We start from the raw sequence: 16,501 nt of genomic DNA, 5'->3' as shown, positions 1-16,501 counted from the left end.
AAGAAAAGGTCATTAAGGATGTCTTCTTATACTTGTGTTATCTACATGATGAAATTATAATGCAAGAAGAGTTTATTATAGACCAATTGCAACTTTAAGATCCCTTGGCGAAACTGGCGGGCCAGTGGCGCATGTGTACGACTGCGGTACCTACCAAAGATCTGCCAGTCATGAGCTGTGTTCATTGTTCACTGATTTAGCAATAGCGTCCATCTAGCTGTCACATACGCCCCTCTTACTCCTCGTCCAACAAAAGTGAAAATTCACCATTCATTTTGGTGAGAAATCTTACGTGCACGGCCTAGAGATAGATTCGACAAGGTTACCTTGTCGAAACTATCTCTAAAGAGGTGAGTACCTCTAATGGAAATTGTAGATTTAGTATTAATTATTTTATTTTAAAACAATAATTATATATCAATTATTTGATAATCTGATCGTCTTTAACATAGATACGATACACTCTATATCGTACTATGTAACGTATATTTTATACAATGTGCACTTTTCCTAATTACATGCTATGTAATAACCACCACACACTACATTATTGGCTATAATTTTTTTCTAGTTTCCCGTTTTTTTCGGTGACAACAAATTCTTAGTGTCTACCATCGCAGCGAGGATAGCGTCTGCCTTCTCTATACTGGAGTGGACTCCCATGTTGCCGACACGAACACATTTCCCCACTGTGGGCCCACGACCAGGGAATATGAAGATGTTGTGCCTGTAAGCAATTATACAATAATATAATATATTAAAGACCAGCTGTTGCCCGCAACTTCGTCCGCGCGAATGTACGTATAATCGAGATTTAGAAAATTGAATACCCATCAACAACTATTTTATTTGGATAAGGATTAATATTATATTACACACGAAATTTTTAATTTACATCAAAGACCCAGGAACATTGAAAACTCTTAAGTAACTTTCGTCGGCGGGACTTGAACCACAGAATATATCGTTTTAAAAATCCTTTCTTCGAAAACCGCTTGTCGTGGACAGGGGATAATATAATATTAAAGATATTATTATACAAGGTGTAATAAAACTAATTAGTGATAAAACTTTAAGGTGTGTGTGGGTTCCCATACAGTGTTCGCTGTGAAAGTAGCAGCGCTAAACGAGAATTTTTCCATAAAAACGTGAAAAATACTTTTTTACGTTTTTATGGAAAAATTCATGACGCAGGGGCCATACCAATGACAAAAATTTTGCTCTTCAGCGCTGCTACTTTCACAGTCATCTCTATATAAGGGACACAAACACACTCTAAAGTATTATCACTTAGTTTTGTTACACCCTGTACAACATATTAGTATTACATAATACAAACGTGCAATATATTCCTCTTCATATGGAAAATCTCAATTTACATATTATATGTACGAATATTTTGTTAATTACTCTATTATTAACTTCTTAACTATTGGGCCTATTTACTATTTTTTAAAATTTCGCACAGTGTAGTAGCAGACAGTAGAAAAGACAAAAAATGGCATTGGGCTCTAGAACAAAAGTTGCGGTTCCCTAAAAGGTTCATAGATTAATATGCTGGCAACACAATTTCGGTAAATAAACAATCTGAGAGGAAAAGTATAGAACGTTTGTGAATAACATTATTGATCGTAAAACCGTAAAATTTCTGCGTGATCACGGTACGAAATTCCTTCTATCTTATTAAGCAATTAGGTAATAGGACTTACGGGCCATAAAAATCCTATAAAGGTGGAAGCACGCGACGAAACTGTGATTAATAGACCAATTATATTTTAGGGTCAGCTTAGGATTTTATTACACCCACTAAAATTTTTTGGTATTAAACGACTAATGCAAGTCAGACCAGCTGTAATGTTTTATACCTTGCAGCAGGGTGATTCATAATTCCCGTTTGGCTACTTGAATTCGAAAATTTACCGCGTTGTTATTGGTCAACGCTAGGCGCAGCGAACGTTTATAATTAATTATTATTAAGGGTGTCGTGGGGTGTTGTGAAGTTGTCAAATAATGATTCGAATTTTAAATTGTACGTCAGGACTCAGAATTCCTGTGATCTTTATTTCATACTAGATGTACCGTGAATTTTTCCGTGACAAAAACAATATTCTTTTACGGGACTCCAAGTATCTCTGTATCGAAATTCAGTTCAGTTATTGTATTTTTAAGGTGTGTGCAGGAGGTGGCAATGTAATACTTGCCCCTATTTGTCAGTTGCTAAAATCACGAGCTATGGTACAAGATATTTGCCATTTTACTGGGCAAAGATAATAGGGGTCTTTGCATAAAATCACAGCAACTTAGCGGGAAGAGAATCATAAATCAATCAAGTACATACTCACTTTTTCAGCATGTATCTTACAAAGGCATCAGGGTCAATGCCATTCGGTAGGACAACAGTGGTGACATTGATGAACCGGTCCTTTGGGTTGGGGATGAGGAAGCCGAAGCCCAGCTCCGGGAGACGCTTGTGGAAGTGTTCCTTGACCTTTATAAGGCGTTCCCAAATCTTGGGAAGGGTCTGCTCGCAAATGTCCTTGAGAGAGGCCCTAAGAGTCCATAATGATACTGGATTCATTGTGTGGTGGTACCTAGAAATGTATGTATACCTAATATATATACCTAATATGTATATATGTATACCTAATACATTAAAACGTGTATACATTTGTACGTGGGAGAGCCATGCTTCGGCACGAATGGGCCGGCTCGACCGGAGAAATACCACGTTCTCACAGAAAACCGGCGTGAAACAGCGGTTGCGCTGTGTTTCGCCGAGTGAGTGAGTTTACCGGAGGCCCAATCCCCTACCCGATTCCCTTCCCTACCCTCCCCTATTCCCTTCCCTTCTCATCCCTACCCTCCCCTATTACCATTTTCCCTCTTAAAAGGCCGGCAACGCACCTGCAGCTCCTGATGCTGCGAGTGTCCATGGGCGACGGAAGTTGCTTTCCATCAGGTGACCCGTTTGCTCGTTTGCCCCCTTATTTCATAAAGAAAAAAAGATAAGATAACCTTTTTTTTAATAATCAAAACTAAACTTCGAAAAAATTATAAGCGTTTTATGTTTATGTGAGTAGATGATATGGGCAAACGAGCAAACGGCTCGTTTGCCCCCTTATTTCATGAAAAAAACATAAAAATAAAAAAAAACTAGCTTTACGTCATATCGTTTGAAAGAAATTTATAGATAATTGAGAGAGTGTTAAGAGCTCCTATAATAATATTTAGTATCTTTAAATTTCGCAGGAACTATTGTTTCTAAAACGCAGCTAAAGATTCGTTAAGATTCGTAAACGTTTTTTCAAAATATATCTTCATGTTGTGACCAAACTTTCAGAAATTGTATGTCAACGCTGACAGTATTAGCTGATCAATTTGAAAATTGTAGTTAGGTCAAAAAATTATTCATATAATTATTAGTAAGTCTGTCTAAATGAGATTAAAATATTTGTTTGTTATTCATGAAAGCTAACAAACAAAGTATACTCTCCATAAATTGAATAAATTGTTTGATATTCATGGATTACATTGGTACAAATATTTTGTAGAGATTGTTTTCTTTCTACGGGCTATCTTTTAAAATGAACCTAAGATTTGAATGCAAAAGATTACTAAATTTGCTGATCAGTGATCACTTATCAGCAGGGGTAAGTGCTCACTCGACGAGATGTAAACTATTGCATTTACGAAATATTTGTTGCCTTACTGATCACTTATCAGCAGGGGTGAGGGCTCACTCGACGAGATGCGAACTATTGCAATACGAAATATTTGTTTTTAAAAAGCTCATCTTTATTTGTTTTGTATAGCAATATCTATCAGTTGTCTTAGGACTGCGGGGCTAAAATGGTCGCTTTGAAGAATCATGATATGAATCATAATATGATTCATTTTTCTAAAATCACAAAATGCAACTCTGCTTGCAATTCATGTCTGTATTTTTGTACTGATTTGACATTCGTCAGTTTGACAGTTTTGACAATTCATTTGCTGAATTGATTGAGAGGAATTGCTAAATGTGACCATTTTAGCCCCACTGTTCTGTTTTCAGTGATCTATAGTCCTCAGTAATAACTGAAAAAAAAAACAATAATCATAAAACTGACCCCCGTGTGTTTCCGTAGCAGTTCCATTGTTGCGCGAGAATTTTGACGTCCAAATAAAATGGCGGCTCGTGTTTCCTTTGATTGATGACTTCTCTGGAAATATTCACGTTATTTATCGAGTGGGCATTATTTTAATTGCGAGCGTGAATCAGAGGTGACATCCGAAATATGCGCGTCACATAAATACAAATATGTCTGGTGCTTTTGCAGTCCATGGATACTATTTTATTTGTATGATCATCAGGTGCTTGTGATATGATTATTTTAAATGTCTTTTGAAAACTAGGTGCTCGATTCTTTTACCGAATGTCACGTTAATCGCTAACGCACAGACGCTGTTTAATGTGGGGGAACCCCCGCAAACGAAAAAACAAGGAACGTCATCCTAGCCCAATAATATGTGTGTCTTGATTATGAGAGTTGACAAAAGCTTGTAGGGTATCTCACCTTGTTATGCGGTGTTATTGTCATAATCTACGTGCTAGTATTTGTAAAAAATATATTCGGGTACGTTCTCATAGACGTTTGTTTAAAAATATGGTGTTCATACTCGGCACGTTCACTGAACGCTACAGGCGCAGTGCCAGCTGGACCACTGAGGCTTTTCTGCGTGGCCGTCACCACCCCATCCACTCCCCAAGCGTCCATCAGCAGCGGCGAACCACCGGCAGACACGATGGCATCGATCAGCAGAAGCGTTCCATATCTGGAAGAAATCGGAGGTTGGCTGTGTAGAAGCACAAATTGGGATGACCGTGGTATTATGGGGTAATTACTGATATTTGTTTAGCTATTTATAATCAATAAAACTGTAATCCATACTAATATTATAAATGCGAAAGTGTGTCTGTCTGTCTGTCTGTCTGTTACGTCTTCACGCCCAAACCGCTGGACCGATTTTGTTGAAATTTGGCATGGAGATACTTTGAGTCCCGAGAAAGGACAATATACTTTTTGTTCCTAAAAAATGTACGGTCCCCGCACGATAAACGGGTTTTGGCGCAACGGAGTTGCGGGCATCATCTAGTAAAATATAATAGAAAGGTGTTAAATTCTTAGGAAAGCAGTAAAACTGTAATATTAGATGATAGTTAATACTGTAAAACCCGACTGCTTTTTAAATAAGTACCTACAGTCACTTTCACAGTAAGCACGACATCTCTCAAGCTAAAATCCACCAAGCCGTTCTGGCTTTAGAGCCTGCCATATAACAATTACAAGTTCAATTGATTGAACAAACATACTTTCGAAAACACAACCCTCCTTTCATCGCAGTAAAGAAAATATTTACAAAATGCAAAATACAACAAAACGTGGGAGAGCTATGCTTCGGCAAACGTGGGAGAGCCATGCTTCGGCACGAATGGGCCGGCTCGACCGGAGAAATACCACGTTCTCACAGAAAACCGGCGTGAAACAGCGTTTGCGCTGTGTTTCGCCGAGTGAGTGAGTTTACCAGAGGCCCAATTCCCTACCCTATTCCCTTCCCTACCCTCCCCTATTCCCTTTCCTTCCCATCCCCACCCTCCCCTATTACCCTATTCCCTCTTAAAAGGCCGACAACGCACCTGCAGCTCTTCTGATGCTGCGAGTATCCATGGGCGACGGAAGTTGCTTTCCATCAGGTGACACGTTTGCTCGTTTGCCCCCTTATTTCATTAAAAAAAAATGCCTAACAAAATACATACTTGTGGCAAATATCTCCCAATCCATCCAGTTTTTGGATGGTACCAGTCGAGGAATCACCGTGAGTCAGGTACAGAGCTCGTGGTCGATGCTTCTTTAACACTCCCTCCAACTCCTCAAAAGTGAAAACATCGGTGCATGGAATGCGGTGCTCAACAACATTGACGCCTGAAAGATTTATATAACTTTGGTCCCAATTTTTCATTCACAACTCTGATCACTCACTTGACTACGAAACTCCTCAACATAGTACCTAATATAGTGGTTCTTTTAATGAAATCCCCTATTATACATCGATAAAATCACGGGGTCTTTTGTTTTAAAGTCGGATAAAAATTAATAAAACTCACGATGTCTCTTAGCTATCCCCACAGCCCTCTGATCCCACTCTCCTCTCACGGCCATAACCAGGGTTTCTCCCGGGGCAACCAGGTTGCATATCAGTGCCTCCATGCCAGCATGGCCAGCACCGCTGATGGCCAGCACCAGCTTACTCCGAGTTTGGAACAGGTATTGGAGACCGGTTCGGATGTCTTCTAGAATCTGGAAATTTCAGTTCCTTTATTTGACATAGTTATTAAATATAAATGGTTGAAATTGAGTTCAGAAAAATAGGGTAAGATCTGTGTATTAAACTATTAACCCACAAAAAATTTTGGTGCTGACTTATGAATGCAGTCTAAATAATATAAAGAACATGATTGCATTCATAATTTAATACGCAATTTTTTGTGGGATGATACACAAATGCTTAACAGCGTCCTTTATTATAAGGGACTATTTTGTAGCCTCATTATGATAAAATGTTATTCGTATTATACGCGGTTCTTCAGGTCTGACTTGGCTAGTTTTTACATAAACTGTATCACGTACATGGCAGCCATCACAGTTACATTATTGTCATGATAAATTCCACCACCGTGTTAGTTTACCGTGACCAAAATATTATATTTATTTAAACTAGCAAAGCCCGTCCAAGGATTATAATATTTTGTCGTTGTAAAAATAGGCTGTTTTAATATGTTTTAGGACTTGTCCCCCATTTACATCTCAACTTCTTTAATCGAACTTGGCTCTCATTTTACATTAAGAACTTACATTAACGTACTCGTCACACAGTGGAGATATGCACGGTTTCTTCAGCGCTTCCAACACGGCAGGAGAGTAGTTGCAGGGCCCAGGACCGGCGAATATCGGCTCCTTGTAGTCCCAGTCCTCTATATTAGGACTCGCGAACGTAGTCGGAATCATGGTGTTCTAGATTTATGTTTTCCTGATGAGCCTGATAAAAAAAAACGGAAAAATAAACATTATGGTTTCCGCGCGATAAAAAGGTAACAAACAAACGAACTTTCGCATTTATAATATTAATCCCCATCCGACGATGGGTTTGACTTAAGGCGAGGTCCTCATTTTGATATTCTTGACACCCGATTTACCCAGTTCCAATATAATAATGAAATTTAAAAAAATATGAGATATAGAGCATAATATTTAAAAGGATTTAAGCCATAAACATTTAAAAAAAAAAATACTTAAACAGTAATAAATTTACAAACTCACCTCCGACAAAACTATAGATTGTTAATGAATCTATTTTAAAAAGGTCTGAATCGAACAATCTTTTTTCTTGATATTTATTTAGCAAGATATTTAAAAACACACATGAAAAATAGAGAAGATCCGCTAGGAATCAACTTCTCTGATAGTACACACAATACTACGGTTATTAGTAATAGTTTTATGAATAAATCAAGTAATATGAGGAGATTGAAGGATTTGAAGGGTCCTAAAAAAAGGAAAATTTAAAGGTCAAAAATAAAACAGTTAACAAAAAATAATTACCCGTATCTCCGAGGAACTCAAATATTATTGTTTTAAATTATCTTGCGCGACGATAACCGAGTTGTATTCACCGCGAATATTACTTAATTACTGATTGGTACTTGTGAACTATAACATATTATAAATGCTCTTTATTTACATAATATAGATAATGTTATTATAGTCATATCCATTATTTTATCAGAAAACTATAATCTAACTAGTGGACATGGAATTATGCAAAAGTACGTTGTAATCGAAATACTTGAAACTAAATCTAATCAAAAATATCATGATCGAACAATAGTTTTACGGTAATATAAAATTCTTCTCCGAATCGACTGAACCGACTGTGACGAAATAATGTTGTGTGTTTACTGTACGTCTATATCTCTCTAGACTTGTATAATGTATAAGTTAAAAAAATGAAGAGTATTTTACATCATAAACTTAACAAAATCAGATAGTAAGGTTGGGTTGCACCAGAGGCGTGGTTAAAGTTAAAGGTTAAAGTTATGGTTATAGTTAAATATGGCGTCCTTTAGCTTTAACCTTAACTTTAACCGGAGAAATTCACAGATGTGTGTTGCGTTTATTTTCTTATTCAAGCTACAGGTAACGGGATTGACAGTATAAAAAAATATTATCCGTAAAAATCTTCAGGAAAAATATAACACTGTCAAACATAGTAAATTTTCACGAAAAATTTAGATAAACGTATGAGCGGTTATGGTTAAATATGTGACTGTGATGTGAGTGTGAGAAATGGCGTCTGTGGACGCCATATTTAACCATAACCAAAGATCTGACATTTGGCACTGTAGTTAAAGTTAAAGTTAGTTGGTGCAACCCAACCTTAAATTTTACCGCTAGTATCAAACAAAGAAGTATTATAAACCCTTTCCGCAAGTCAATGTTGGAGAAACTTTTCTGTTTTTAATTTCCGGTGGTAACGCGAAAATAGTTGGAGATTTACTGTGTATTAAAACTGGGGTGGAGAAATGACTTTTTGTATAAATGGGTATTTAAAACACAGCGGTAAGAAAATTGGAGCAAATAAGAATGTTTTTGTGGAATAAAAGTGTTTATAATTTAACTAGGAAAGAAAAGTGGGAAAATGGAGTGTTATAACATGAAAATATAAATTCACCAATGTAACTTAATTTTAGACTCAATGTGGGTAACATTGACAACAAGAAAAATCCCTGGTAACCTTAAAATACTTTTTTCTTGAATTTCCTACCAATAATAATTTCTGAGATCGGTGTGAGATACTACTCGACCAAGCCAACTAGACGAATGTCAAAGCTTGCTTTCTCGTACTTACGCACGTCGCTAGCAATGCATGCATGCATTGCTAGCGACGTGCGCAGAGAGCATGATTTGACAGTCGTCTAGTTAGCTTGGTCAAGTCTAAACAGTGGGCTCAAGCAGGAACATGCTTGAACCCACTATTTAGTTACACACCGTTCATGGCAAAACGACGTTTGTCGGGTCAGCTAGTAATATCATAAAAGTCCACCGAGGAGTCGAACCGTGGACAGATTGATAGGAGGACAGCGAGGTGCGTGGAGGGGTTCGGACATTGAGGGATGGCGATCTCTCAGACGGATGGATGGACGAGGTTGATTAACTATCTGAATCAAAGACATGAGTGGAAGAACCGGGCAACTAACATTTTACAACGAGCAATTCCTTTTTTTCCCTTAAAATTTGAAAAAAGTTTGTAACTTACCTACTTTATCATGATAGCTAAAATATCTATACTTTACATAACATTCACTTTTTTATATCAATTCATTTTACCAGTCCTAATATAATCTACTACATACTTAATAATAAAATTCTCAAAAAAAAAACGGCTCAAAATACGTTCCTTAGGCCTGAGAATAGGTTTTTATCTACTTTTTATATTCATACTAAAAATAATTTATATTATGGCAAAATAATGTTTGCCGGGTCAGCTAGTACTAATAATACTTAATAATAACAATATCTATACGACGCTTTACAACACATCAGTCTGGCCACGTGCTAAGTACCTGAAGGACTTGTGTTAGAGGTGATACCAGACAACGGAAATATATTTAATACTTTTATATACACATCCATGACCCAGGAACATTGAAAAACTTTTTGTTACGTCGGCGGGATTCGAATCCGCGACCCCCGACATGAGCGCTGACAACGCGCTCAACCACTGAGCCGCAGAGGTCGTCTACAAATATATTAGTATAAATTTATAACTGTCGTTTTTTGCATAAATGGAGCCCCATTTATGCAAAAAAATGGCAGTTTTCATATTGTTACTTACCCGCTTCACCCATTCATGCCTTCAATTCATTCCTGATTGCTTCAAATTTTACGTTAAATATCAAGGTGGATTCGTCTTGGGTGGACGAATGGCGTTATTTGTACACGTTAAACCGTTACCTAGAGTAAGAGCTGCTCAAATAAATACCTCCATGCCAGTTTTTTGAGTTAAAAGGCGGCTAAAGTCTGTTTTTAAACAATTAATATAAATAATTCTACATATTACTAGCTGTCCCGGCAAATATTGTTTTGCCATATAAATTATTTCGCCCATATTATTATTTTATTGAAGTGACTAAATAAGTATGACACCATGGCAACGTCCATCGCTTCCCGTCGCATGCAAACAATGGTCGCCATCAGTCTCGGGCTGTAATAATTTACTATTATTTATTCAACAAATGCACTTATCAAAATAAAAAGTACCCAGTAGCCGATTCTCAAACCTACTGAATATGCATATATGCATAATATTATAAATTTAGGTAAAAATCAGTAAAGCCGTTTCGGAGGAGTACGGTAACTAACATTGTGATTTCTGACACGAGATTTTTATATTAAGTATATAAGAAGATTATTACTTAATACCTATGCATTTCTATATTTATACAAATAAGTCTATACGTATAGGTAATAACTGCATGTCTGTCTCTTTACAAATAAAATTAAATCCAATTAATTATTATTGGGATAGTAATAAATAATAATAATTATAGGAACTATTTAAAGATCGGAAGCTTGAAAATAGCTCGAAAAGTTACTTTATTATTCCACAGTGTAGTCTTGTTATTTTCCTTTGTTCTATTATTTTTACAGCATTAATTAGGTTAGGTTAGTGAGCGAGCGGAGAACCAATTTACATTGTTCGAGAAGACAGGAGCTCTGAATTTAATAAGTTTGTTACAGATTTAACATCTCTAATGCAAATTTTAACCCAAAAATAATATCACTCGAAGACAGAATCACAGTTGGGAAAGACCATTCGGAGCTAAGTTGCGTTCTGTAGACTGTACGTCGAATTTTATAAGTATCTTTGTTTTAAACTCGGGTAGATAAAGATTTATACAATGGTGAAAGTTTTATTGATCCGCCCTGGGTAATATAAAACATTGTATTCTTCTTCTCAGTTTGTGTTTTAAATTCTTTAATTCGCTACTCGGATGTCTGTGCATACAGATTGCTTACTTATTCTGTGCTCTCCATTTTTCATCGATTCTGCAGACAATTTTAAAATAGGAACTCAAAAAATGTAAATTTAAAAAATTCAAATTCATATTTCGAAATGTAAATTCGCTTTTCAAATTAACGACGTAACCCTTCCGCTAATAAGGTTGTTGTGTTACTTCAAGGTTGGGATCCCCGCGCTTATGAAACCATAGAGTGCGATGGAGGAATTGAAAATAGAGTCCTTGTTATTTCGAGTACGTGTGGAGAGGAACACAAAGGGGAATATTGTCTATGCCCCTCGTTATGCGGTTTAAGCCCAAGACGTTATTTTGTATCAAGCGGAGGAGAAATATTGGAAACTACAAAGCCAAGAAATATCTGTTCCGAGTTTTATGCTGCTGGATAGTTGGATTGGAAAATTTCGAATTCACATTTTAAAACTTGTAATTCAGGTTATATCATAGTTTAAAAGTGGTTTAAGCAAGCCTCATATGTTACAAATATATTTTTATTTATCATCCTCGACGTCCTTTTATGAAAGGCGCGCGACGTCGCGTTGCCTAGGTAATACCTAATAGGAATTATGTATTTCAAATTTTAAATAGCAACTCCTGGCGATGTTGCATCGTGTACTGACCCTTTCAGTTGAATACGAGTATCACATGTGTTTTCAACAACTATTTTGCTCACCTAACATCTTTAAATACTTTCGTAATTTTAGGGTTCCGTAGTCAATAAGGAACCCTTATATGGTCTGTCCGTCCGTCTGTCTGTCCGCGGTTTTTGCTCAGAGACTACCTACATGCCTACAAAGCCGTAATTTGACATGAATGCACATATCTTAATGATGCCGACAAAATGGTGTATAAAGTCTTTAAAAAAAACATCAATGCGGGTGTTTTTTTTTTCACGTCCACCCCACCGTGTGGGGTGTCGTTGCCCGTTGGATAGGTTTTTTAAAATATTAAGAGTATTGAAAGATCATTTTCCGATTTAATTATTAGTCGTTAGAGTCCAGTGTCCCTCCCTTCTACCAGCTAAACGGTTATGTAAATGAGAAAAAATTCACGGGAGTAGGAAATATAATAAATTAAAAAAAAAAGTATTACGGTTAATAAGACTTGATAAGTTATTGTGTAATAGTCGATCAACTAAAAAAATGTATTCGTAGAAGTACAAAGGAACTTTTCGTTCAAATTCCTATGAATTTAACTGAGATGATGTTGTTAATAGTATAAAACACGTTATAAATGTGCATTCATTGACCATACAAAAATTATCATAAACTAGCGATACTACGGAACCCTAAATGGCGGGTGGCACGACACGCACTTGGCCGGTTTTTATACTAAACAACACCGACAATTTCTTGCAAGCGTCTCCTGTAAATTGATCGTTGTTTTGTAGCCAGTAGCTGGCGCTAGCTGGTGGATTAATAAATCTCCCGGCCAGTCGGCAGTCGCCACGGAATCTCGTGGGGGTAACAAATGATTTACACACACCGTGTGAGTATTATTTGATCCGACAATGTTCTCTATGAAATATGGCGTCCTTTTAGCTCGTAATTATTTTCTGAAGAATTTCACCTAGTATTTTGCTCTTCATTTGTTCTTATCGCTATTGTTTACTAGCGATAATAAATGTTTGTTGCTAAGTATGGTATGCTATATCAACTATTTTGATGATAATGACGTGTTTTAACCGAATCAACCGACTTAAAAAAAGAGGAGGTATTTCAAATAGAACGTATATAAATTTCAAATAGAACGTATATAACAATATTATGTTAATTTTATGTTTGTTCGCTAATAACTTCACCGCTTTGGAACCGATTTTGATGAATCTTTTTTTGATGGAAAGCGGATACTTCAAAGGAGGTCCCATGATAGGGATCTACAATTTGAACTTTGAAGTAGGTTTTATTTTGCTAAAATTATTGTAACAATTTTTTGGTTGCGCTTAATTGTGTTTTTCGTGGTATGTTGTAAATGCAACAAAACTCCTTTATTACAACTTTTCGCCCATCAAAAATAAATAAAAACTAAAATTACTTTGCAAGTGTACGAATTACTTACTTACCTAGCACAGTCTACGCAGACGGAGACGCATATAAAAGCTGGTATTGGATAATTGGTTAAGAGAGCACTTATTCTACCCTTGTGCTCTGTAATTGCCTTCAGTATTAAGCCGTGAAAGTACGCAAGTCTAACTAGATGATGTGTTGTCTGCGTTTGATTCTGTAAGTTCTTGGTGTTCTCTCCATGCTTGAGCTGCAATGTAATTGTAGCACTGGTACCCATATTTTTAAATTATATTATGGAATTTAAGTAACTCTACGAGTTAATGACGAAACGTATGTATAATAATATTATTTAGTGGAAAAAATATGGACATACCCCAGGATAACGTTATAATTTGTATTTCCTCTCATACGTCCTGCCTAAACATTTTTGAAATTTGTTTATTGAACTGTAGGTAAATTTTTTCGGGATAAAAAAAAATGCCCTGGGTATTATATAAAATCCGTTCAGTGGTATTGGCTTAAAGAGGAATTAGACACACACACTTTTGCATGCATAATATTAGTATGGATTACTAGAAATACCCTAAAAACATCATTTTTAGGGTTCCTTACCCAAAGGGTGAAAACGGGACCCTGTTACTAAGACTTCAATGTCTGTCCATCTGTATGTCTGTGTGTCTCCAGGCTGTAACTCAAGAACCGCTATAGCTAGACTTCTGAAATTTTCACAGACTGTGTATATCAGATAATATAACAGATAATTTTATTTTGTTATTTGTTGTTATCAACAAATACTAAAAACAAAATAAAATTCATATTTATAGGGGGCTCCCATACTATTACAACAAACGTGATTTTTTTGCTCGATATCAATAATGGCCACAGATAGGCACTTGATATTTTCACAAAGGCCTTAATTATATTATGTCTACTTCAATATTTAAGAACAATATTAAAATAAAATAAAAAATTAATATCCCATACAAAAACACACTTTTTGGTATATGTTTGCTCTATAACAGTACGGAACCCTTCGTGCGCGAGTCCGACTCGCACTTGGCCGATTTTTTTGCACTTTACCATAGCGTTTGATTCGAATAATCATAAAATCATTATAATTTGTGACACGAATTTCGAAGTGCTTAAAAACTTTAAAGTAATAAAGTTGTTCTTTCAATGAATCGCTTTATTCCGGAGTTAATCAAGGGGAACCGGGACCGGGTTTGAAGAATGGCCGAACTTGCGACGATTAATTTTACTTCGATGTATACAAGCGAGTGACTGCCGCTTTTTGTTTGCTGTAAAGTCATTTTCAGAGCTCCGAGTCTCTTACATTCTACGTACCATTCTTTAAGTTTAATTTAATGAAAATATTGTCTGTTAAATGTGTTATTCGTCGAAATTTTCATTAAATTGAAGTTAGATATACGCAGGTGTGCATATACGCAGATTATACGCAGGGATCGTGATAGAATATGTTTAAATCATAAAAAACATCATGGTGGTAGAATATTAATTGCTGCACTTAAAAGTCTAGATGTTGTTCGTAAGGATTTGCAATCAGTCCTACTTAAAGATCTTTGGATTCAAATCAAATTAAACAAAAATATTACATTTAATCTGTGCGTCGTTTACATTCCTGATTACATACCTTCTGATGTTGTGGCTAAGTTAGCTGATACTTGCACGAGTGTTTCTACTACTCAAACCACATGTATTATTGGAGACTTTAATCTACGTGATATAACTTCAGTTAAAGAGTCTGGTTGTCCATCAAATTATTCCTGTGAGAAATCTAAGGCTATTTACAATCTCATACATAACACATCTCTTCGGTAAATAAATTATATACCCTATGTAAACAATAGGTTACTTGATTTAGTTATCACTAAACAGTGAACAGTTTGGACTATCATCAGCACTTCCCATCTCTTGTCAGATTTATAATAATACTAGATGTCCCGCGCGGCTTCGCCCGCGTAAATTAGGAATTTTACAGAAACCGTACATTTTCCCATAAAAAATATTTTCCCCGTTTTTCCCGCATTTTCCTGAGTTTCTTCGGTCGTATTAGTCTTAGCGTGATAATATATTATATAATATAGCCTATAGTCTTACTCGATAAATGATCAATCTAACACTGAGATAAGTTTTTAAATCGGACCTGTAGTTCCTGAGATTGACGCGTCCAAGCAAACATACTCTTCAATGTTATTATATTAGGGAGGTATAGATTTTTTTTATCTATAGACGCTTCACACCACGTCAGTCTGGCCCCGTGGTAAGTACCTGATGGACTTGTGTTACAGGTACCAGACAACGGAAATATATTTAATACTTTTATACTATACATATATTTAAGATTTTAATTATATGATACACATATTTAATACACATCCATGACCCAGGAACTTTGAAAACTTTTTGTTCCGTCGGCGGGATTTGAACCCGCAACCTCCGGCTTGAGCTACCAACGCGCTCACCACTGAGCCACAGAGGTCGTCAAACTATTTTTAGAAATAAAATAAAGATTTTTTTTTAATTATCGCTTGACAAACTCGAGTCTCGATCTAAAAGACTATGAAATGGTATAATATGGTAGTGATGATGATGAATGTAATTTGCATAGTAGCATATGGTTCCTGTTCTTAAAACAACGCCAAAACTCCCAAACTTGTATCTATAAAGAATCAGGAGTTCTCTCAGCACCTTCCGAACCACGGTATACCAGGTATATCTCGGTGCAAAATCTTACTTGTTGGTAGCATATGCTTAGAATACTTCTCACGAAACCGAAGTCACCACACGTTTCCCTATAAGTTTTGAGGAGTTCTCTCGATTACTTATGGATCCTTCATCAGATCACCACTTTTGTGAATATAAAAATCGGGTAACATACGGCGGAGTAATCGTTGAATATAAGAAAACGAACATAACACCTCCCCCATGTTGAAAGTCGGTTAAAATTGTAGCCTATGTGTTATTCTGATGTATAAGCTATATTATTGTAAAGTTTCATTAAAATCCGTTCAGTAGTTTTTGCGTGAAAGAGTAACAAACATCCATACATCCACACATCCATATATCCAAACAAACTTTCGCCTTTATAATATTAGTAGGATGTAGCCTATAATATATTATCACGCTAAGACCAATAGAAGCGGAGCACCAATGAAGAATGTTTCAAAATCGGGTGATTTTTCCTATTGTGCTGTGTAAACGATAAAAGTTTCGCAAAAATTGGCAGAATTTTCTTTATTTACCCATGAATTAGTTACTCTGTCGGGTCTGTGGCTGTTTGGTTGTTCGTTTTGTTCGGTGTTGCTATGTGTCTGTGCGGATGATTTTCTTGCTCTCTGTATTCGATGCCTATCCCTAT

The 16,501-nt window shown here is 36.2% G+C and overlaps 1 protein-coding gene across 1 annotated transcript; it reads right to left on the bottom strand.

The window, feature by feature from the left end:
- Positions 1-484: 484 nt before the first annotated feature.
- On the bottom strand, positions 485-7,701 carry LOC121733069 (serine--pyruvate aminotransferase, mitochondrial-like). Its single transcript, XM_042123169.1, has 8 exons — positions 7,641-7,701; positions 6,894-7,077; positions 6,146-6,338; positions 5,798-5,963; positions 4,660-4,815; positions 4,110-4,202; positions 2,343-2,591; positions 485-727 (listed from the first exon to the last, which is right to left on the bottom strand). Exons 2-8 carry the CDS (start codon positions 7,044-7,046, stop codon positions 568-570), a joined length of 1,170 nt encoding a protein of 389 aa, XP_041979103.1. The 5' UTR covers positions 7,047-7,077; positions 7,641-7,701; the 3' UTR covers positions 485-567.
- Between the last annotated feature and the right edge of the window lie 8,800 nt (positions 7,702-16,501).

The sequence above is a fragment of the Aricia agestis genome, chromosome 13, assembly GCF_905147365.1.
Source record: "Aricia agestis chromosome 13, ilAriAges1.1, whole genome shotgun sequence".
NCBI lineage: Eukaryota > Metazoa > Arthropoda > Insecta > Lepidoptera > Lycaenidae > Aricia > Aricia agestis.
This window is presented reverse-complemented; position numbering and strand designations above follow the sequence as displayed.